Source organism: Nicotiana attenuata, chromosome 7, assembly GCF_001879085.1.
Source record: "Nicotiana attenuata strain UT chromosome 7, NIATTr2, whole genome shotgun sequence".
Taxonomy (NCBI): Eukaryota; Viridiplantae; Streptophyta; class Magnoliopsida; order Solanales; family Solanaceae; genus Nicotiana; species Nicotiana attenuata.
Genome location: NC_031995.1, coordinates 62183373 through 62206490, shown reverse-complemented (window position 1 = coordinate 62206490; position 23118 = coordinate 62183373). Strand labels below are relative to the sequence as shown.

Here is a 23118-nt window from a genome sequence, read left to right as displayed (position 1 = left end):
CTAGCTCTTCAGGAGGTGAGTTATGGTATTTTTTTCATTCACACCAGAGAATGAAAATGTGCTTCAAAAATAACTTTGGATAGCTCATTATTTTATTTAAGCACAGAAAGACATAGTTTCATAATATTTTCCTGCTTCAGGAGAAAAATTCAATTGTGTTACTTCTTCAGGAGCAAATTTAAAATACATAAAATTGAGTATATATTATCTCAATCATATTACCTCTTCTGGAGGTGAATTGTAATATATTTATATCAAAAGCGCGTTCATATTTACGAGCTTTATTAATAGTGTCACATTCACTTCAGGGAATGGATTAATATTTATCAAAAGTTCTTATCCTTCAGGGAACGGAACATAATTATCTGAACGTGCATTAATCACACCAAATCGTGTGATGGCTTAGAACCTCTTTTAAGATAATGCTACTTTAGGAGCAAATCGAGGCATGCAAGTAATATAGAGAAATTTTCTCTAACTTATCTTCAAGTGTAACCATAGAAAACCTAAATTATCACTTCTGGTGGTCATAGGCATATACCACTTCTGGTGGTTAACAAAATTTATTTACAATGAGATATACGAAACATAACACCTTCTGGTGGTTGTATTTTACTTTCAAACTCAACCAGAGTTGCAAGCAAACTTATTGTCTTTGCTCGCCTTTAGAATCAAGTTATAGGACTTCAATATAAGGTAAAAACCTTACCTGATAAGCATGAAATGCTTTTAAAGTGGTGCTTGTGTTTTATACATGGTAGACGATGAGGTTCATGAAATCATCGTAACCAAGAGCGTGACTTTAGTTGGAACACATATCTTCAACCGGGAGGGACGTTACTGCCAGCATCTCAACACCTCAGTTGGTTAGAACTTACTTAATTTTAAAGCTCCACTATTCACCTGAGATAGGAAAATCAAATTCAAAGTAAGTGCTCAAAATGGCAGAGTCTCGTGCTGATAACGTGTTATAAAATAAAGACTTTAAAGTAAAGAAACCGAAGACAAGTAGAGAGAGAGAGATTTATTATTCAACTTCAAATTCATGTATATAATGAACTGAAACCTCCTCTACTTATAGAAGAAAGGAAGCTGCTGTGTAAGCTGCTACTACAAGCTGCTGTGTAAGCTACTTGTAAGTTACTTGTAAGTTGTTACTATATCAGATATAGATAATCTTCTACGGGGGTTAATATTTATCCATAACGGAGTACCGAAATGATAAGCTTCTTCAAGAGGCTTATTTCCAATAGAGTACCAAATAGATAAATATATTTACGGCAGATTCTCATATGGATAAGCTTCTTCGGGAAGCTTATTTACAACGGAGTACTAAATAAACATCCATAATATAATATATATTTATAACAGACCAAATTCCCTATTAATTGTAACCAAATTCTCTCTCTCTTTCATCACTGTCACCACTTTCTTTCTATTCTTCTACTGTCTGCTTCTTCTGTTTCTTTCTTTTTACATTCCTTCTTAGAACTCAGGAAAAAAAACAAATATGGCGCCACCTGGCTCATTTGGAAACAACATCACTGTTGATTCATTTGAGGCTTTTCTTCAAGGCTGGTTATTACGCCAAGAACAATTCTTGAATGAACTTATAATAGCACAAAACACATATGATGAATCACAAGAGGGTATTATTAAAAACCTTATTTCTGGTGTCCTAGCTCATTATCAAGAATACTTTGAAGAAAAATCAAGAATGTCTCATAGAAATGTATTCAATGTGTTTTCTCCTGCATGGTTTACTCCATTAGAAAAAAGTAACTTATGGATTGCAGGGTTTAAACCGGGATTAGCTTTTTCCTTGGTAATGAATTCTGTAGATGATTTGAGTCAAAATCAAGTCGAGAAAATTAATAGGCTGAAATTTGAAACAAGGGTTCAAGAAAAGAATCTTATGGATGAGTTGGCCAAAATTCAAGAAAGTGTGGCAGCCCCTCCATTTATGGGACTAGCACAACAGTTCGGAGCTGAACTCCTGAGAGGTATTGAATTGACTATCTCATCTAGAAGTTTAAATATTTAGAGCCCGTTTGGCTTAGCTGATTTAGAATAGCTGATAAGCAATAGGTGATGAAAAGCACTTTTAAGTGCTGAAGCTCATTTAAAAAATAAGCAGTTATGTGTTTGGATAAAAGTGCTGAAATTAATAATATGTAGCTGAAGAACTGGATATACGAAGAGTTTTGTTTTAAAAAGAAGTATTTTAGGGATAGAATAGTAAATATTTTGGTCAAACTTAAAGTGCTTATAAGCTAAAATTTGATAAGTTGGGGGAGACCAACTTATGGCTTTTGGCTTATTTTTGGCTTATAAGCACTTAATTTATAAACACTTTTAATTTTACCAAACGCGTAGATAAGCCAAAAAGTGCTTATAAGCCAGTTTGACCAGCTTATAAGCTTAGCCAAACACCCTCTTAGATAAAATATACTTTTTGTTATTCACTTTGACTTTGGTCCTTTTTAAGTATTGTTACATCCAAACAAATTTGGTTGAAAATAAGTATTGTCTTAAGAAACCAAGAAGATATTAACTGTTTTTTAAATATATTTTTGCTTCAGTGATTTATACAATCTTTTTAAAAATTATTTCAATAATTATTTATTATTCTAAGAACATATAAAAGATAATTTAGTCAAATAACGCTTATGATTTATGTCATCAAGTGATTTTCTTAATAAGTCTGCCAAATCCTTAAGCGACATTTCAAAAGTAGTTTAGGGAGTACTTAATAATGTTATGTATGATGTATCAACACGTTCATCACGTGTGAGCCTGATTTCCTTTTCATGTACCAAACGTGTGAAAATATTGTTTTGCTTGTTGGATGATCCTAAGGTTTGAACCTAGGACATTTTGTCCACTCTAATTTCATGTTGTAATGCGCGATCATTTTATTTAAAAATTTAAGTTATTAAAGAGAGTCATCTTAATTATTTAATTAAATTATGTCATAACAGGGGATGGTGGAGAAATAAGAGAAGTGGATGAAAATATAGAGATACTAAGATCAGCTCTAGAGGATGTGATAATGGATGCAGATAGATTAAGGACAACAACAGCAGAGAGGGTGGTGGGGATATTAAATCCTTTCCAGAGTTTGAAGTTTTTGACAGCTGCAGCACAACTTACAGTTGAGAATAAGAATGTTGGGAATGCAGAGAGAAGCAGAGAGGCAACAAATGCAAACTTCAGTTGGTCGGTAGATTTTCAGTTCACTTTTTTTTGGGGTAATTTTGAAGACTGAATCATGATAAGTTAGAGGTTTTGTGTTGGTTTTGAGACTTATTTGATAATATTTGTAAGATAAAGCTTTTTTTTTGTTATATCAATATTAGGCTTATTTTGTAACAATACGCTATGTTTCACGAACTTTTCAAATATTGCTAGGTTCGTGTTGACTTCTCGAAAAATAATATATTTTTGAAGAATTCAGCACGAATGCAAACAGTTTTAAAAAGTTCAAGCACTATAAATAGGTAATGCTCGGGTAAATGTTTTACCATCTTGCTTTTATAAGAGGTTACTTTCTTCTTTTATCTATGGGATTGTGTTTTAATGGGCTCTATTGTCTTTTCCTTAAGAGTTTTTACCTTGTTGCTTTTATTAGATGTGAATTTTTTGTAGTCATTGGATTGTGTTTTAACTGCCTCTACGTAGCTTGTCTTTTTCCTAGTAGCATCACTGACAGGACAAGAGGAGTATTTGTTTGAGGCACACCTCATAAATACTCCAAGTTTATCTTTACCAATTTATTTTTTTGAGACGCAGCCTTTCTCGAGACCCTATATATATATATATATATATAAATGCGGCCTTTTTCGAAGTCCTGTATGTATAAGTGCGTCTTTTCTTGATCATGTATATATAAACGCGACCTTTCCTGGGATGTTGTATATATAAATGCGTCTTTTCTTGATCATGTATATATAAACGCGACCTTTCCTGGGACGCTCTATATATGAACGTGAAGTGCTTACGAGTGAATTGAACAAGTCATGCAAGGGGAGAGCCGGAGCGGCGAATATAGGAGTTAACTTTTTTTTTTTTTGGCTTTTCACTCGGTGTCCAGTACCCGCATTAGAGCCCGATTATATTCGGATTCGTGCTGTGTAGGATCTCATTCGAGGAGAACCGCTCCCTGCCAAGGAGTTAACTGCATTTGCCAATTAAAGAACTCATGATTTTAGGATAAGTAAACAATATAGTGATGGACCATAAACAAATCATTGTCTTTTCTTCTAAGCTATGCTAGTTTTATATCATTAAATTAACATATGATGCCCTTTGTCCTTGGATTTTTCTTACTTTGCAGGATATATTTGACTAAATCCACGCGTCATTCAAATAAGCAGGGATAAATTGGTACATTAAAATAATTTTGTTGGACATATACTAAGACCGCTAACCTTCATGGATAAATCTAAAAATCTTGCTATCAGTATTGCGCTCCTCCCCCTTTTTTGTCAGTATTTTCTACGACAATAACGATTATGTCGGTGTAAACTTGCTCATATTGTTAGTTTCAAGTTTGGAGTTAAGCTTGTGTGGATTTGCTTTTATTCTCGATTCCAAATCCGGATAAGGAGCAGGTGCAGTGGAATAAATGAACAACAAATATAAAACTAGTCAATTCATCATGAATTCTCATACTTGTCAAATTCATAATGAATTCTCGTGTTAATGTTGATTGTTTAAAAATATAAAAAATAGGACACATCCTATTTAGACTTCCTTCTAACAGTGGAGTCTCAAATGAATATTACTGTCTTTTCTCTCTTTCAAGAGTAGTTACAAAACATAATGTGACGACCCAAAGGGTCATCACCTATATTCCTACTCCTTTTATACTTCTGAGGCCCTAAAAACCTTATTTGGGGTTGCCTCGAGTTGTGTGCGCAGTCCGGGCGCGTAGCCGGAAAAGTTTAAATATGAAATCTGTGAGAAAAATTGTTAAATCTTGGTATTTAATTGATTAAGTTTGACTTCGGTCAACGTTTTTGGCAAACGGAGCCGGACCCGTGATTTGACGGTCCCGGAGGGTCCGTAGGAAAATATGAGACTTGGGGGTGTGCCCGGAATCAAATTCCGAGGTCCCGAGTCCGAGGAATGAATTTTTACGTGAAATTGTTTTCTGAAAATAATAAAAGAATTGGAAAGTGTTATTTGTTTAGAAGACTGTGCTGTTGGGCTCGTATTTTGGTTCCGACGCCCGGCACAAGTCTTAAATATGAGTTAAACAATTGCTGTGAAGTTTGGTTAGATTTGGACGTCATTCGACGTGTTTTGAGCTAGAAGCAGTAAATTTGATGTTTCATGGAAATTGGAAGGAATCATGGGTCTTGAGGCCTAATTCGACGTTGTTTTGGCGATTTGATCGCACGGACGAGTACGTAGGATGTCTTTGAGTTTATATGTATGTTCGGTTTGGAGCCCCGAGGGCTCGGGTGAGTTTTGAGTAGGTCCCGGGAGGTCTTAGGCTTAAAAATAGCAGATGGTTGCAGGTTCAGGGGTTGCAGGCCCCCAGCGCGGCCGCGGTCATTTCCGCGTGGTCCGCGCTGGAAGCCGCGCGGCCGCGGTGCATTTCTGCGCGGTCCTCGTGGCTAGGTTCAGAGGGCCAGTGAATTCTAGGTCAACCAGCGCGGCCGCGCACCAAATCAGTGTGGTCCGCGCTGGGTAGGTTCAGAGAGTCATTTTTCTTCCTTTCCTCGGCGCGGCCGCGGTGCATTTTTGTGCGGTCCGCGCGAGTCTTCAGCACAGTATATAAAGTCGGGATTTTCAGTCATTTTTTATTTTTTTTCAAAATCCAAAACATAAGAGGCGTTTTTCCAAACTATTCCACTTCTTCAAAACGATTGGTAAGTGATTTCTAACTGATTTTCTAAACTCCCTAACATCCTTAAACATAATTTCAACTTTAAAACAAAGATTTTAATGGGGAAATTGGGAATTTAGGGTAGAACCTAGGTTTTCTAAAATTTGGGTGTTTTGGACCTCAATTCGAGGTCCGATTCCAAAATAACTTACCTATTTGAGTTCATGGGGGAATGGGTAATCGGGTTTTGGTTCGAACCTCGGGTTTTGACCATGTGGGCCCGGGGGCATTTTTGACCTTTTGGGGTAAATTGATGAAAAAGCTATAATTAGTCATTGGGTTTGATTTGTTTAGCACATATTGATATCATGAAGTCCTTATTGCATAGATTTGGTTGAGTTGGAGCCGAATTTGAGAGGGAAAGCGGTTGTGGAGGATTGTATTGGCCGCGGAAGTTGAGGTAAGTGTTTGGTTTAACCCTAGCTTGAGGGAATAGGAGTCGAGTCTTGTTTGCTAATTGCTAAATGATCGAGTACGATGTATAGGCATGGTGACGAGTTCCTATACATTGGGGTCTAGCATGACCGTGAGTTCTTATATGTGGGTTGTTTGGATATTGTTATGCCTTCCATGCTTATTCGATGGCTTCTATGCGTTGTAAACACCTTGTGAAAGATATTGTGATTGTGGAACTTCGTGGAGCATTGGCTCGGTCTGAAATACAAATGGTGAGAGCATATGAAATGAGAAATGCCTCGGAGCTTGACACGAGTGCTAATGAGAGCTAGGATATGAAAATGGAAGAAAAAGAGAAATAACGATTTGCTCTTGCATGGCTGTTATTGGTTGTTTGTGTACCCTTGTTGGGATTTCCTTCCAAATACCTGTTCACTCCCTGCCTTTTATTTGTGACTGTTGTTTGGGCAAGGTTGAGAGGTAGGCATTGTGGATCGGGTTGCACGCCGCAACAGTGATAATTGTGGATCGGGTTGCACACCGCAACAGTGATAATTGTGGATCGGGTTGCACGCCGCAACAGTGATAATTGTGGATCGGGTTGCACGCCGCAACAGTGTTGAAATGTATTAGGGCCGGGTTGCGCGCCGCAACAGTTATTGATGCAAATGTGTGTAGTGTTGATATTAGTTTTCTTGTTCGCCTTAAATTTTAAATTGCACCTAGATTGATTGCTTTGGATTTACTGTTAATATTGTTATCTCCCCACAGCATGTTTCCCCTCCCATACTGTTAGTTGCCTTGTACTTCGATTTCTGCTGTATATTTATAATTGCACAGATTTATGTGAGGTCCAGTCTAGACTCGTCACTACTTCGCCGGGGTTAGGCTAGGCACTTACCAGCACATGGGGTCAGTTGTGCTGATGCTACACTCTGTGCATTTTTGCACAGGTCCAGGTATTGAGCAGCAGCAGCAGCATTAGCACGGGGCCGAACCTTCAGTCCAGAGAGACACGAGGTAGCTTGCAGGCGTCCGCAGGCCCGGCGTCTCCCTTCTATCTTTACATTTGGCTGTCATCTCATTGTACCCGAGATAAACAGATTATGTTTCTTTCAGACTTTGTATGTAGTACTCCTTAGATGTTTGTGAGTATGTGACACCAGTCCCGGGGTAGAGACGTATGTTGGAATTTCTGTATTTTATTCAGTTATATAATTTAAGTCTTCCGCTAATGATTTAATTCCGTCGCCTTTATCTAATGCCGTTAATTGTTAAAAAGGAACATGTGTTTAATGAATTTGTTAATTAAGTTGGCTTGCCTAGCTCCTATTAGTAGGCGCCATCACGACCCTCGAGGGTGGGAAATCCGGGTCGTGACAAGTTGGTATCAGAGCTCTAGGTTACATAGGTCTCACAACTCACGGACAAGCTTAGTAGAGTCTGAGGGATCGGTACAGAGACGTCTGTGCTTATCCCCCAGAGGCTGCCAAGTTAGGAAAAATCTCTCCTTTGTTCTTTCTTGTCGTGCGGTTTGGTTTCTCAATGCTAATTGGACTTCTACTCTGTTTCCTCGCAGAATGGCGAGAACACGCGCTTCCTCATCTTCAGACCAGCAGTCCGAGACCCAGGCAGCTCCCGCTAGGGGCAGAGGACGAGGCCGTGCTAGAGGCCGAGGTAGGGGCAGAGCTCAGCCCCGAGCAGCAGCACCAGCGGCGGATCCCCAGGTCGATTTTGACGAGGAGGTTCCGGCCCCAGTCCCAGCAGCGCCAGTGGGCCCAGCTCAGGTCCTAGAGGGGTTTATAGACACCCCAGTTCTTCAGGACGCTTTGGTCAGATTGGTAGGCTTTGTGGAGAGCGTCACTAGAGCGGGTTTGCTTCCAGTAGCACCAGCCACTTCTCAGGCTGGAGGAGGAGTTCAGACTCCTGCTACACGTACTCCGGAGCAGGTAGCTCCCCAGGCTCAGGTTCCAGTGGTTCAGCCAGCTGTGACAGCTCAGCCGGGTATTGTGACTCAGACCGGCGATGGAGCGGCTATGTCCACAGATGCTTTGTGGAGACTGGATAGGTTCACCAAGCTCTTCACCACCACATTCAGTGGTGCTTCTTCAGTGGACCCCCAGGATTTCTTGTGTAGCTGCCATGAGGTTCTTCAGACTAGGGGTATTGTGGAGACCAATGGGGTCGACTTCGCCACTTTTCGTCTAGCAGGATCTGCCAAGACTTGGTGGAGGGATTTCTGTTTAGCCAGACCAGCGGGGTCGCCAGCATTGACATGGGATCAGTTTGCATAGTTGTTTTTGGAGAAGTTTCTCCCAGTTACTCAGCGAGAGGCTCTTCGCAGGCAGTTCGAGCGTCTCCAGCAGGGCTCTATGACAGTCACCCAGTATGAGACCCGGTTTATCGATCTAGCTCGCCATGCTCTTGTCATACTCCCCACTGAGAGGGAGAGGGTGAGGAGATTTATTGATGGTTTGATTCAGCCGATTCGTCTCCAGATGGCTAGGGAGACTGGTAGTGAGATCAGCTTTCAGGAGGCGGCCAATGTGGCCCGCCGAGTTGAGATGGTTCTGGCACAGGGGGTAGGGGGGTAGCCATAGAGGGGACAAGAGGCCCCGTCACTCAGGTCGTTTCAGTGGTGCCTCATCAGGAGGCAGGGATTCTTATGATAGGGGTCAGCTCTCCAGGCCTTTCCAGTCAGCCTCCAGGCTTCTCAGGGTGCCCCAAGTGATCGTGGTTACCGTGAGCATTATTCTGATCAGCAGACCCTCAGTGTACCGTCAGCTCCCATCAGCGCACCGCCACTTCAGAGTTTCCGTGGAGGTCATTCAGGTTGCCAGGGCTAGCCACAGCGTTCAGAGGGGTGTTATGAGTGTGGTGAGTATGGTCACATCAGGAGAGCTTGCCCGAGATTGAGGGGTACTCAATCGTAGCAGCAGGGTCCCCGTCCTATGATTCGGGCACCGGATGCTCCACAGCCAGCTAGAGGTGGAGGTAGAGGCCATAGAGGTGGAGGTAGAGGCCATAGAGGTGGAGCTCAGACCGCCAGGGGCGGAGGTCAGCTAGCAGCAGATCGACCTAGGGATACAGTTCAGGGTGGTGGGGCCCAGCCCCTTTGCTATGCACTCCAGGCTAGGCCCGAGGCAGAGGCCTCAGATGCGGTGATAACAGGTACGGTTCTGGTTTGTGATCGAGATCCTTCAGTACTATTTGATCCAGGATCTACGTATTTTTATGTTTCATCTTATTTCGCACCATGCTTGGTCATGCCTAGTGATGCTTTGGGTATTCCTGTATATGTGTCTACACCGGTGGGTGACTCTATCGTGGTCGACCGAGTCCATCGTTCGTGTGTTGTAGTGATTGGGGGTCTTGAGACCCGTGTAGACTTGTTGCTCTTAGATATGGTTGACTTTGATACCATTCTGGGTATGGATTGGTTATCACCCTATCACGCTATCTTGGACTGCCATGCCAAGACCGTGATTTTAGCCTTACCGGGTATGCCTCGCTTAGAGTGGAGGGGGACTCCAGGTCATTCTACCCGTAGTGTCATATCATACGTGAAGGCTCGACGTATGGTCGAAAAGGGGTATCTGGCCTATTTGGCCTATGTTCGTGATTCCAGTGCCGAGGTCCCTCCCATAGATTCTGTGCCTATTGTCCGGAGGTTTCCCGATGTTTTTCCTTCGGACCTGCCGGGTATGCCACCCGATAGAGATATCGATTTCTGTATTGATTTGGCTCCAGGCACCCAACCCATTTCTATTCCGCCATATCGTATGGCCCCGCCGGAGCTGAATGAGTTAAAGGACCAATTGCAGGATCTGTTAGATAAGGGTTTCATTAGACCCAGTGTTTCGCCTTGGGGCGCGCCAGTGTTATTCGTCAAGAAGAAGGATGGGTCGATGCGGATGTGTATAGATTACCGGCAATTGAACAAGGTAACAATTAAGAATAAGTATCCACTGCTGAGGATTGATGATTTGTTCGACCAGCTTCAGGGTACCAGGGTATTTACAAGATTGACTTGAGATCTGGCTACCACCAGTTGAGGATTAGGGCATCCGATGTCCCTAAGACATCTTTCTGTACTCGGTACGGGCATTACGAGTTCTTGGTCATGTCGTTTGGGTTGACCAATGCCCCAGCAGCATTCATGGAGTTGATGAACCGAGTGTTCAGGCCATATTTGGACATGTTCGTGATAGTCTTTATTGATGATATTTTGGTGTACTCCCGCAGCCAGGAGGAGCACGAGCAGCACCTTAGAGTGGTTCTTCAGACTCTGAGGGATAGTCAGTTATATGCCAAGTTCTCCAAGTGTGAGTTCTAGCTGAGTTCAATAGCATTTCTGGGTCACGTTGTATCAGCTGAGGGTATTCAGGTGGACCCGAAGAAGATAGAGGCAGTCAAGAACTGGCCTAGACCAGCATCAGCGACGGAGATTCGGAGTTTCTTGGGGTTAGCAGGCTACTATCGTCGGTTTGTGGAGGGGTTTTCGTCTATTGCAACCCCGATGACCAGGTTGACCCAGAAGGGTGCCCAGTTCAGATGGTCGGAGGAGTGTGAGGCGAGCTTTCAGAAGCTCAAGACAGCCCTGACTACGGCACCGGTGTTGGTCTTGACCACAGGATCTGGGCCTTATACCGTCTATTGTGATGCTTCCTGTATTGGACTTGGTGCAGTATTGATTTAGGATGGTAAGGTCATAGCCTATGCTTCGAGGCAGTTGAAGATTCATGAGAAAAACTATCCAGTGCATGATTTAGAGTTGGCAGCTATTGTCCACGCCTTGAAGATTTGGAGGCACTATTTGTACGGCGTGGCATGTGAGGTGTTCACTGACCACAAGAGTCTTCAATACCTGTTCAAGCAGAAGGAGTTGAATTTGAGGCAGAGGAGGTGGTTGGAACTGTTGAAGGATTATGATGTCACTATTTTATACCCATCCGGGGAAGGCCAATGTGGTGGCCGACGCTTTGAGTAGGAAGTCAGCCAATATGGGCAGTCTTGCTTATATTCCAGGCAGTCAGAGGCCGCTTCCTTTGGATGTTTAGGCTTTAGCCAATCAGTTCGTGAGACTGGATGTTTCTGAGCCTAGTCGTGTGTTAGCTTGCACGATTGCTCGTTCTTCGTTATTGGAGCGTATCCGTGATCGGCAGTTTGATGATCCCCATTTATGTGTCCTAGAAGACACGGAGCAGCGAGGAGGTGCCAAGCAAGTTACCTTAGATGCGGATGGAGTTTTGAGATTGCAGGGGCGAGTTTGTGTGCCCAATATGGATGGGCTTCGAGAGTTGATTTTAGAGGAGGCCCATAGCTCCAGGTACTCTATTCACCCGGGCGCCGCGAAGATGTATCAGGACTTGCGGCAGCATTATTGGTGGCGTAGGATGAAGAGGGATATCGTAGCATATGTGGCTCGTTATTTGAATTGTCAGCAGGTTAAGTACGAGCATCAGAGGCCTGGTGGTTTACATCAGAGGATTGAGCTTCCCGAGTGGAAATGAGAGCGGATTACTATGGACTTCGTTACTGGACTTCCGTTGACCCGGAAGAAGTTTGATGCGATATGGGTTATTGTTGATAGGCTGACCAAGTCAGCGCATTTCATTCCTGTGGCAGTCTCCTATTCTTCTGAGAGGTTCGCTGAGATCTATATTCGGGAGATTGTTCGCCTTCATGGTGTGCCCGTGTCTATCATTTCGGATCGGGGTACGCAGTTTACCTCACGCTTCTGGAGAGCAGTTCAGCGAGAGTTGGGCACAAGGGTAGACTTGAGCACAGCATTTCATCCCCAGACGGACGGTCAGTCCGAGCGGACTATTCAGATTTTGGAGGATATGCTCCGAGCTTGTGTTATTGATTTTGGAGGTTCGTGGGATCAGTTCTTGCCTTTGGCGGAGTTTGCTTACAACAACAGCTACCAGTCGAGCATCTAGATGGCTCCTTATGAGGCTTCATATGGTAGGCGATGTCGGTCTCCGGTTGGATGGTTTGAGCCGGGAGAGGCTCGGTTGATAGGTACGGATTTGGTTCAGGAGGCCTTGGACAAGGTCAAGATCATTCAGGAGAGGCTTCGTTCAGCTCAGTCTAGGCAGAAGAGTTGTGCAGACCGTAAGGTTCGAGATGTAGCTTTCATGGTTGGTGAGCGGGTATTGCTCCGAGTGTCGCCTATGAAGGGCGTGATGAGATTTGGGAAGAAGGGCAAGCTTAGCCCTAGGTACATTGGCCCGTTTGAGATTCTTGATCGAGTGGGAGAGGTGGCTTATAGACTTGCGTTGCCGCCCAGCTTATCAGCCGTGCATCCAGTTTTCCATGTATCCATGCTTCGGAGGTATCACGGCGATCCTACCCACGTGTTAGATTTCAGTACTGTCCAGTTGGACAAGGACTCATCCTATGAGGAGGAGCCGGTAGCTATTCTGGACCGGCAGATTCGTCAATTGAGATCCAAGAGTTTTCCTTCTGTTCGTGTTCAGTGGAGAGGTCAGCCTCCTGAGGCATCGACTTGGGAGTCCGAGTCTGATATGCGGAGCCGTTATCCCCATCTTTTCCCCGACTCGGGTACTTCTTTCTTTTGTCCGTTCGAGGACGAATGGTTGTTTTAGAGGTGGAGAATGTGACGACCCAAAGGGCCATCACCTGTATTCCTACTCCCTCTGTACTTCTGAGGCCCTGGAAACCTCATTTGGGGTTGCCTCGAGTTGTGTGCGCAGTCCGGGCGCGTAGCCGGAAAAGTTCGAAAATAAATTCCGAGGTCCCGAGTCCGAGGAATGAATTTTTACGTGAAATTATTTTCTGAAAATAATAAAAGAATTGGAAAGTGTTATTTGTTTAGAAGACTGTGTTGTTGGGCTCGTATTTTGGTTCCGACGCCCGGCACAAGTCTTAAATATGAGTTAAGCAATTGCTGTGAAATTTGGTTAGATTTGGACGTCATTCGACGTGTTTTGAGCTAGAAGCAGTAAGTTTGATGTTTCATGGAAATTGGAAGGAATCATGGGTCTTGAGGCCTAATTCGACGTTGTTTTGGCGATTTGATCGCACGGATGAGTCCGTAGGATGTCTTTGAGTTTATATGTATGTTCGGTTTGGAGCCCCGAGGGCTCGGGTGAGTTTTGAGTAGGTCCCGGGAGGTCTTAGGCTTAAAAATAGCAGATGGTTGCAGGTTCAGGGGTTGCAGGCCCCCAGCGCGGCCGCGGTCATTTCCGCGCGGTCCGCGCTGGAAGCCGCGTGGCCGTGGTGCATTTCTGCGCGGTCCGCGTGGCTAGGTTCAGAGGGCTAGTGAATTCTAGATCAACCAGCGCGGCCGCACACCAAATTAGTGCGGTCCGCGCTGGGTAGGTTCAGAGAGTCATTTTTCTTCCTTTCTTCGGCGCGGCCGCGGTGCATTTTTGTGCGGTCCGTGCCAGTCTTCAGCACAGTATATAAAGTCGGGATTTTCAGTCATTTTTAATTTTTTTTCAAAACCCAAAACATAAGAGGCGATTTTCCAAATGATTCCACTTCTTCAAAACGATTGGTAAGTGATTTCTAACTAATTTTCTAAACTCCCTAACATCCTTAAACATAATTTCAACTTCAAAACAAAGATTTTAATGGGGTTTTGGGAATTTAGGGTAGAACCTAGGTTTTCTAAAATTTGGGGGTTTTGGACCTCAATTCGAGGTCGGATTCCAAAATAACTTACCTATTTGAGTTCATGGGGGAATGGGTAATCGGGTTTTGGTTCGAACCTCGGGTTTTGACCGTGTGGGCCCGGGGGCATTTTTGACCTTTTGGGGTAAATTGATGAAAAAGCTATAATTAGTCATTGGATTTGATTTGTTTAGCACATATTGATATCATGAAGTCCTTATTGCATAGATTTGGTTGAGTTGGAGCCGAATTCGAGAGGGAAAGCGGTTGTGGAGGATTGTATTGGCCGCGGAAGTTGAGGTAAGTGTTTGGTTTAACCCTAGCTTGAGGGAATAGGAGTCGAGTCTTGTTTGCTAATTGCTAAATGATCGAGTATGATGTATAGGCATGGTGACGAGTTCCTATACATTGGGGTCTAGCATGACCGTGAGTCCTTATATGTGGGTTGTTTGGATATTGTTATCCCTTCCATGCTTATTTGATGGCTTCTATGCATTGTAAACACCTTGTGAAAGTATATTGTGATTGTGGAACTTCGTGGANGGACCACACATGGCGAGGGACTGTCCAAGAATTGAAAAGCTTTCAGCGTTGTTTGCTGAAGAAAAATGTGAAGATGAGCCAAACGAGGAAGAACTGGAGCAAACAACAGCATATGTAGGACCTATGGTGGTGCTGAAAAATGCGGAAGCTACTTCGTCGAGGACGACGAATTCTTCTGGTGGGGGTGGTTTGTTAGCCCCTTGACAATGATCCTCGGCAGGTGTGGGTTGTGACAAGTATTTTCATGATGGACTTGGCACACAACCTGAAAATTGGGGCAACATCATGACGGGCAGCTCGGCATGACGGACTATGCGGGGCTAGACAAACGCACCTTGAACGGAAGCAAGGCGCATTTCACTTAGACGTGCGAGTTGACAGTTGCAACCTCTCCCAAGACATGCTGATCATGGCCTAAAAATGTGCCCACGTTTTTGTACATTGTCCTAACATGTTTGCCCATCAGTTGGGGCTTGTCAACTGATTATAGCCTATAAATAAGTGCCTAGTTTGTCTAAAAACGGGCAGAACTTAGTCTAAGGCATTGTATTAGCCAAAATTCGTCTAAGTCATTTCCTAAGGGTGGGAAAATCATTTTGGGCAGGGAATTAGGGAATTCTTTGTCTTGGCCATAGGGTTGGCTATTGTGTTCTTGTATTCACATATTAATACGAGTTGGGAAGAAATTCCTGTATATCGTATGTGCCTTTTACTGTTTTGCTGCCTATTTTCATTCTAAGTTTCAAACGTCCCTAAAATAAAACTAAGTGTTGGAGAGGCTGAAGTCAAGGCTGGGCTTGACTGCCGCACGGAGGTGAACCTCGGGCAGGAATTCGAGTGACATAAATCACCCCTGTGACAACTGGTATCAGAGCGTGGCTGGATCGGGGCGAAGACACAACGTTCAGTGGCTGAATTTTGTGAAGAATGGCTGGTGGCAACGCAGAACTGAAGGAAAAGGTTGCTGCATTAAAGGCACTCGTCGGAACTGTTGATGGGGATCAATTACTGACTATCATGACTCGTCTTGCCTATCTTGAGGGCGAGTTAAACAGGCTGAGCCAGGAGTGCACAGATCTGAAAACGAAAAATGGGTTGTTGCGTCGTGCTGTTGGCAATGATGAAGCACAGCGTGGGGCAGATCGTTCGAGGGTCAAAATTCCGGAGCCTAAAGAGTTTAATGGCGCACGGAGTGCCAAGAAACTCGAAAATTTCCTGTGGGATATGGAGCAGTACTTCCATGCTGCCAAGGTGCAAGATGAGGACAAGGTCACCATTACGACTATGTATTTGGTGGACGATGCAAAGCTTTGGTGGAGGATGCGCGTGGCAGATGATGTAAGTGCTGGTAGGCCAAAGATTGACTCTTGGGAAGGGCTGAAGAAAGAGTTGAAGGATCAATTCTTTCCTAGCAATGCGGGCTGGATTGCTAGAGATCGTTTGAAGAAGTTGAAACAAACTGGAACGGTCAGGGAATATGTCAAAAAATTCAGTTCTTTGATGTTGAATATAAGCAACATGTCTGAGGAAGACAAGCTGCATAATTTCCTTTACGGGTTGCAGTCGTGGGCGCAAATGGAACTACGAAGGCAGAATGTGAAAGACCTTCCTAGTGCCATCGCTGCTGCGGATGCATTGGGTGATTTCCGGTTGGGACAAGATGGTTCTGATNCTTTTGGGGTAAATTGATGAAAAAGCTATAATTAGTCATTGGGTTTGATTTGTTTAGCACATATTGATATCATGAAGTCCTTATTGCATAGATTTGGTTGAGTTGGAGCCGAATTCGAGAGGGAAAGCGGTTGTGGAGGATTGTATTGGCCGCGGAAGTTGAGGCAAGTGTTTGGTTTAACCCTAGCTTGAGGGAATAGGAGTCGAGTCTTGTTTGCTAATTGCTAAATGATCGAGTATGATGTATAGGCATGGTGACGAGTTCCTATACATTGGGGTCTAGCATGACCGTGAGTCCTTATATGTGGGTTGTTTGGATATTGTTATGCCTTCCATGCTTATTTGATGGCTTCTATGCGTTGTAAACACCTTGTGAAAGATATTGTGATTGTGGAACTTCGTGGAGCATTGGCTCGGTCTGAAATACCAATGGTGAGAGCATATGAAATGAGAAATGCCTCGGAGCTTGACACGAGTGCTAATGAGAGCTAGGATATGAAAATGGAAGAAAAAGAGAAATAATGATTTGCTCTTGCATGGCTGTTATTGGTTGTTTGTGTACCCTTGTTGGGATTTCCTTCCAAATACCTGTTCACTCCCTGCCTTTTATTTGTGACTGTTGTTTGGGCAAGGTTGAGAGGTAGGCATTGTGGATCGGGTTGCACGCCGCAACAGTGATAATTGTGGATCGGGTTGCACGCCGCAACAGTGATAATTGTGGATCGGGTTGCACGCCGCAATAGTGTTAAAATGTATTAGGGCCGGGTTGCGCGCCGCAACAGTTATTGATGCAAATGTGTGTAGTGTTGATATTAGTTTTCTTGTTCGCCTTAAATTTTAAATTGCACCTAGATTGATTACTTTGGATTTACTGTTAATATTGTTATCTCCCCACAGCATGTTTCCCCTCCCATATTGTTAGTTGCCTTGTACTTCGATTTCTGCTGTATATTTATAATTGCACAGATTTATGTGAGGTCCAGTCTTGCCTCGTCACTACTTCGCCGGGGTTAGGCTAGGCACTTACCAGCACATGGGGTCGGTTGTGCTGATGCTACACTCTGTGCATTTTTGCACAGGTCTAGGTATTGAGCAGCAGCAGCAGCATTAGCACGGGGGCGAACCTTCAGTCTAGAGAGACACGAGGTAGCTTGCAGGCGTCCGCAGGCCCGACGTCTCCCTTCTATCTTTACATTTGGCTGTCATCTCATTGTACCCGAGATAAACAGATTATGTTTCTTTCAGACTTTGTATGTAGTACTCCTTAGATGTTCGTGAGTATGTGACACCAGTCCCGGGGTAGAGACGTATGTTGGAATTTCTGTATTTTATTCAGTTATATAATTTAAGTCTTCCGCTAATGATTTTAATTCCGTCGCCTTTATTTAATGCCGTTAATTGTTAAAAAGGAACATGTGTTTAATGAATTTGTTAATTAAGTTGGCTTGCCTAGCTCCTATTAGTAGGCGCCATCACGACCCTCGAGGGGGGGAAATCCGGGTCGTGACACGTAACTACATAGTGCCCCATATTTTACAAGTTCTCAACTCTGTATTGGTTAAAAAATATCTTTGATAAGGATAAGCCACGTCAGTATTATTATAGTCCTTGTCAACCACCGCGTGCTATCAGTAAGGTCCTTACAAAGACCGGCCTCGAGGCGAAGTAGCCTCAAAGCAACGAAGGATGCGGTCGAAGAGTCAAAGAAGATCAATGTCGCGAAGTCACCATGGGTCAAGGTCGAGGTCGAGGTCGAGCATCTTAGACAGAATTATAGCAGCTAGTTCTAAGATAAGACATAGAGGAGAATATTCTAGTGGATATTCTCTGCACATGTACTATTAGTGTTTTCTAGGAACATGTTCCCTATAAATAAAAAGAGACACAAAACAATGATAGGGGACATGAGACATTCATCTGTTAAGAACACATTGACTTTGTAAGAGAGAATCTAGTCTTAATGCATATATACAAAAGCAGCCTTTTTACCAAGATTCTTGTCTAGCATTTCCACCGGGTCCAAGAACATCCCAAATGTTCAAAGGCATATCAATCATTCATCATTGTCAGAAAGAATAACCACCGATCTCATTCATTTTCGGGTGATTCACACATTTTATTTACCTAAATGTCATTTATTGTTATTTAGTAGTATTATTTAATGCTATATTCCATCTTTTCGGATCATTGAAGATTTTTATCATTGCTCATGTTTAATATCACCAGGGCAAAGTATATTAATTGCTTGGTCTTGCTGCACGTAGCTTTATCTTGTGGATATTACTTTTAACTAAGATTAACTCTCTTTATATAAATCTAATTAGTTGAGCCAAAATCAATATTTTTTTGGTTAAACAAACTCAGCAGCCACTTGCATTCAGGCCTAGTGTTTTCGAGAAGGAGAAAATTAAAATTAACTGACCAAAGGCAAAAATAAGTATAAAAAACAAAGAAGAAGAAACAAATTTGGAGTTCCACGTGGAAACTGAAAAGTTCACAAATTGGGAATTGCCCGCATTCAGCAATGAGCAATTAGCTAGCATCACTCAAAACTCAAAAGCAGATGATACGAATATAGTTCAATTATATTGAGGAAAAAAAAGATATATATATATATTATATATGGAGATGCGGGGTATCGATCCCCGTACCTCTCGCATGCTAAGCGAGCGCTCTACCATCTGAGCTACATCCCCGTTGGCGATCTTTCTGTTGTTCTTAATATATTTATAAAAAATATAATATCTCTATTTCCTGATTTTTTTTTAAGATAGAGGAAACAAAAGTGAAAAATAACTTAATATAATAGAGCAACAAAACTATTATGTTTCTTAACATCTTTGAATAATATTAGGAAAAATATAATCCATACATGGTATTTATGCCAAATCAATGAATAAATTTCAGTACATCTTCTAATACTTTTACCACTTGAATACAATTAATTAATATGTATTTCACAATATGAGTGTTAGGCAAATATTTTTCCCCCCATAATATTGGATAGTAGTTTTTTTTTTTGATGAAATAAGATTCTTCATTGCAGGCATCCAGAAGATGCAAAGTTACAAGAAGGGATTGAGTTAGCTCCATTACAACAAAAGACTTAATCTGCTTAGGGAGCTAACTCAAAAAACAAAAGTAAGGAAATAAACTGAGTTAGGCTAGACTCATAGATCCAATGAAATCTAGAAGAGGAATTACATTATTTTCAGGTGTTAGAGAACTCCAACTAAATAGTTACACAAGGCATTTGGCTTTGAGAGCATGCATAGAAGTTGAAATGCCATCAAAGCATCTGCGATTTCTTTTTTGCCAGAGGCACCAGAAAATGCATGCTGGGATCATCTTCCAGACTTTCTTGATGGCCCTTTCAACTTTCCAACTGCTCCAACCTTCCACTGCTTCCCTGATGCCTTGTGGTTGTGTCCAGCTTATTCCCAGGATAGAAAGAAACATATACCACATGTCTGTTGCCACTGGACAATGTAAGAATAGGTGGTTGATTGACTCAGAACTTTGCTGACATAGGTAGCATCTATTTACTAGCTGGAAGCTCCTTTTGCAGAGATTGTCTTGAGTTAGGCAGGCTTTTTTGAGTACAGTCCAAGTAAAGCAGGTAACCTTTGTTGGAAGCTTTGTCTTCCAAATGAGCTTCCATGGCCACGAGTCAATGATTCCATTATGCTCACACATGCTTCTGTAGCCCATCTTCACTGAATATGGACTTGAGTCACAACCAACCCATCTGATTCTATCAGGGATCTGCTCATTCATAGTGAAGTTTCCCAGTCTACCAAGCAATGTAGACAAACTACCCAACTCCCAGTCATGCATATTCCTTCTGAAAAGTGGTACCCATTAGTTTCCTGATCTATATTGACTTATTGTAGAGTTGGGATCACTAGCAATCTGAACCAGTAGTGGAAAGCTCTCTTCCAGTGGGCAACTGTCCAACCAGATATCTTTCCAGAATCTAACATGTAACCCATTACCCACCTTGAATGAAATATTCTGTGGAAAATCCTCCCAAAGGCTACTGATGTACTTCCATGGGCCAACACCATGAGGAGACCTACTTAGTTTAGTACACCAGTGGCTTTGTTGTCCATGTCTAGCAGTCACCACCTTCTTCCATAGGCTGGTGTCTTCCTCCCCAAATCTCCCAAGCCATTTCATTAGCATGCTCTTGTTGTATTTTGTCAAGTCTTTTATTCCAAGTCCACCAAGGTCCTTTGGCTGAGTTACTTTGGCCCATTTGACCAGGTGAAACTTGTGACCCTCACTATTCCCCTTCCAGAGAAAGTTCCTTCTGAGTTTGTCCAATTGTTTGAGTACTTTGTTGGGCATAGGATATAGTGACATGTAATAGGTTGGTATGCTGTCCATTACACTACTAATCAAGGTTACCCTGCCTCCCATTGATAGATATTGCAGCTGCCATGTTGCCAATCTCTCCTCCACTTTCTCTATCACACCATTCCATACTGCAGTAGACTTGTACTTAGCTCCCAATGGAAGGCCCAGGTATGTTGCAGGGAGGGAACCAGTACCACAACAAAGAATATCAGCTAGATCTCCCAAGTCAGGAACTTCATTAACAGGGTAGATTATGCTTTTTGCCATGTTGATATGTAGTCCAGAGATAGCTTCAAAAAATGAGCAGAGTTAGATTAAGATATTGAACCTGAGATATTCCAGCTCCACAGAAAACTAATGTGTCATCCGCATAGAGCAGGTGTGAGACTGAGACTGCATTCCTTTGATGTCTCCCAACACTAAAACCATCTAACCACTGCAGCTGCTTTGCTTTGACCAACATCTTGCTAAGACCCTCCATAGCTAGGATAAACAAGAAAGGAGATAAGGGATCACCCTGCCTTAATCCTTTTTGAGGTGAAAAGAAGCCAACTGGACTCCCATTGATGAGAATCGAATACTTGACTATGGTCAAGCTATATTTGATCCACCTGATCCATTTGCCACCAAATCCCATTTTCCTTAACATTGAAAACATGTATGACCAATTGACTTAGTCAAATGCTTTCTCAATGTCGAGTTTGCATAGGATGCCTGGAATTTCACTTTTTAGCCTTTCATCCAACATCTCATTGGCAATCAAAGATGCATCAGTAATCTGCCTTTGTTTGATGAAGGCATTTTGATTCTCTGAAATGTGCTTCCCAATCACTGATTTGAGTCTCTCAGCTAATAACTTAGCTGTTATCTTGTAGATGCTGCCTATGAGGCTTATAGGCCTGAAATCTTTGAGCTCAATAGCACTCTTCCTCTTAGGAACCAGTGCTATGAAAGAGGCATTACAGGATCTAACCATATAACAATTTTGATGAAAGTGGTTTAAAGCCCCCATGATGTCTTGCTTTAGAACATCCCAAGCTTTCTGGAAAAAAGCCATAGTGTAACCATCTGGGCCTGGGGCTTTGTCTGGTGCACATGCCCTGATTGCTGCTACTACTTCCTCTTCTTCAAATACCCTTTCCAACCAGTCTTTCTCCTCTGTAGAGATGCATGCTAGATTATCAAAATTGGCAGTAGGTCTCCATTGCTCATTCTCTGTGTATAGCCCCTGATAGAATTTTAGGATTTCCTCTTTAATGACCCCTTTGTCCCCTGTTATTTCTTCCCAACCTTTAGTTTGTCTATATTATTTGATCTTCTGTGAGAGTTAGCCATTCTTTGAAAATATCTGGTATTCCTGTCTCCTTCTTTGAGCCATAGGCACCTAGATTTCTGCCTCCAAGATACCTCTTCTTCAACTGCTACTTGTTGCAATCCCATTTTGAGCCTTATCATCTTTTCTTTTTCAGCTGGAGTTTGCAGTCTACCTTCAGTTTGTTGTTCCATCATGGTCAGCTCCTCCAGAGCCTTATTTTTTCTTGTTTCCAGCTTACCAAACTCCATTTTGTTCCAGTCAGAAATATCTTTCTTTAGACATCTTAGTTTTTGCATTAGTATGAAGTCTGGCCTACCCCCAACATCATAACTTTGCCACCAAGCTTTAACCTTATCTAAAAACCCCTCCACCTGGAGCCACATATTTTCAAACTTGAAGTAAGAGGGGTTGGCTTCCCAGTCACCACATTCTAAGAGTAATGGGTTGTGATCAGAGATTACCCTTGGAAGGGCAAGTTGCTTCATAGCCCCAAAGCTGTCACTCCACTCGTTAGAGACTAAAAATCTGTCAATCCTGGAAGCTTGTAGTGAATTCTCACCCCTGGACCAAGTGTAGAAGGCCCCCTGAAGAGGAAGATCAATAATATCAAGGTCCTGAATGATGGCAGAGAAAGATTTCATAGCTTTAGATCTCCTGATGCAGTTGAATCTCTCACTTTCGTATCTACATACATTGAAATCCCCCCCTATGACCCATTGCTCATTCCAGATGCCTCTAATCGCTGCGAGTTCATACCAAAACTCTTCTCTTTTTCTATGGTTGTCCATTGCTCTTGAGTTAGGTGGAGTTTCATATTGTTTTTTTTCCCCTCATTTGTGTCTAAAATGCTATCTTTTACGTCGCACTTGAATGTGAACTACAAATTAATTAAGGTAAAGTCAACAAACATAGATAGAAGTCTTATCTTGTCTAATAATTGTCAAATACCGATAATTGATGCTGAGAGGAAGACTTAATTACTCTATTTGTAGGAAACTATAATGTAGATGGCAGCAAATACAAATACCAATAATATAAATGTGCTAGATGTTGATCAATAGTTTGTAAAATAGAATATTTTATAAATTACGAAATGCAGTGTACAAGATGATTTTTTTCTTTCTAATAAGGACAAGTATTTATATTTAATAAAAGTTAGAAAGAGTTATTATAAGCCGGGACTATTCTTGCTATTAGAGTTCCCAAAAAGTCCTTATAGAAAATATCCATAAAACATCAGAAGGAGCTAAGTTCATGCTGAACATTGCTGAAGTGTCCGTCACATTGTTTACTT

General features: G+C 42.5%; 2 protein-coding genes, 1 non-coding gene and 1 pseudogene across 3 annotated transcripts; 2 read left to right on the top strand and 2 right to left on the bottom strand.

Annotated features, from left to right (window-relative positions):
• LOC109230506 (protein DOG1-like 4) lies at window positions 1459–3298 on the top strand. Its single transcript, XM_019395997.1, has 2 exons — window positions 1459–2003; window positions 2982–3298. Exons 1-2 carry the CDS (start codon window positions 1511–1513, stop codon window positions 3266–3268), a joined length of 780 nt encoding a protein of 259 aa, XP_019251542.1. The 5' UTR covers window positions 1459–1510; the 3' UTR covers window positions 3269–3298.
• LOC109230095 lies at window positions 9685–12846 on the top strand (annotated as a pseudogene).
• TRNAA-AGC lies at window positions 18774–18846 on the bottom strand. The gene has a single exon. It is a non-coding gene; the product is annotated as a tRNA-Ala (tRNA).
• LOC109230093 lies at window positions 19391–19987 on the bottom strand. Its single transcript, XM_019395624.1, has one exon. The coding sequence runs from the start codon at window positions 19985–19987 to the stop codon at window positions 19391–19393; it is 597 nt and encodes a 198-aa protein (XP_019251169.1).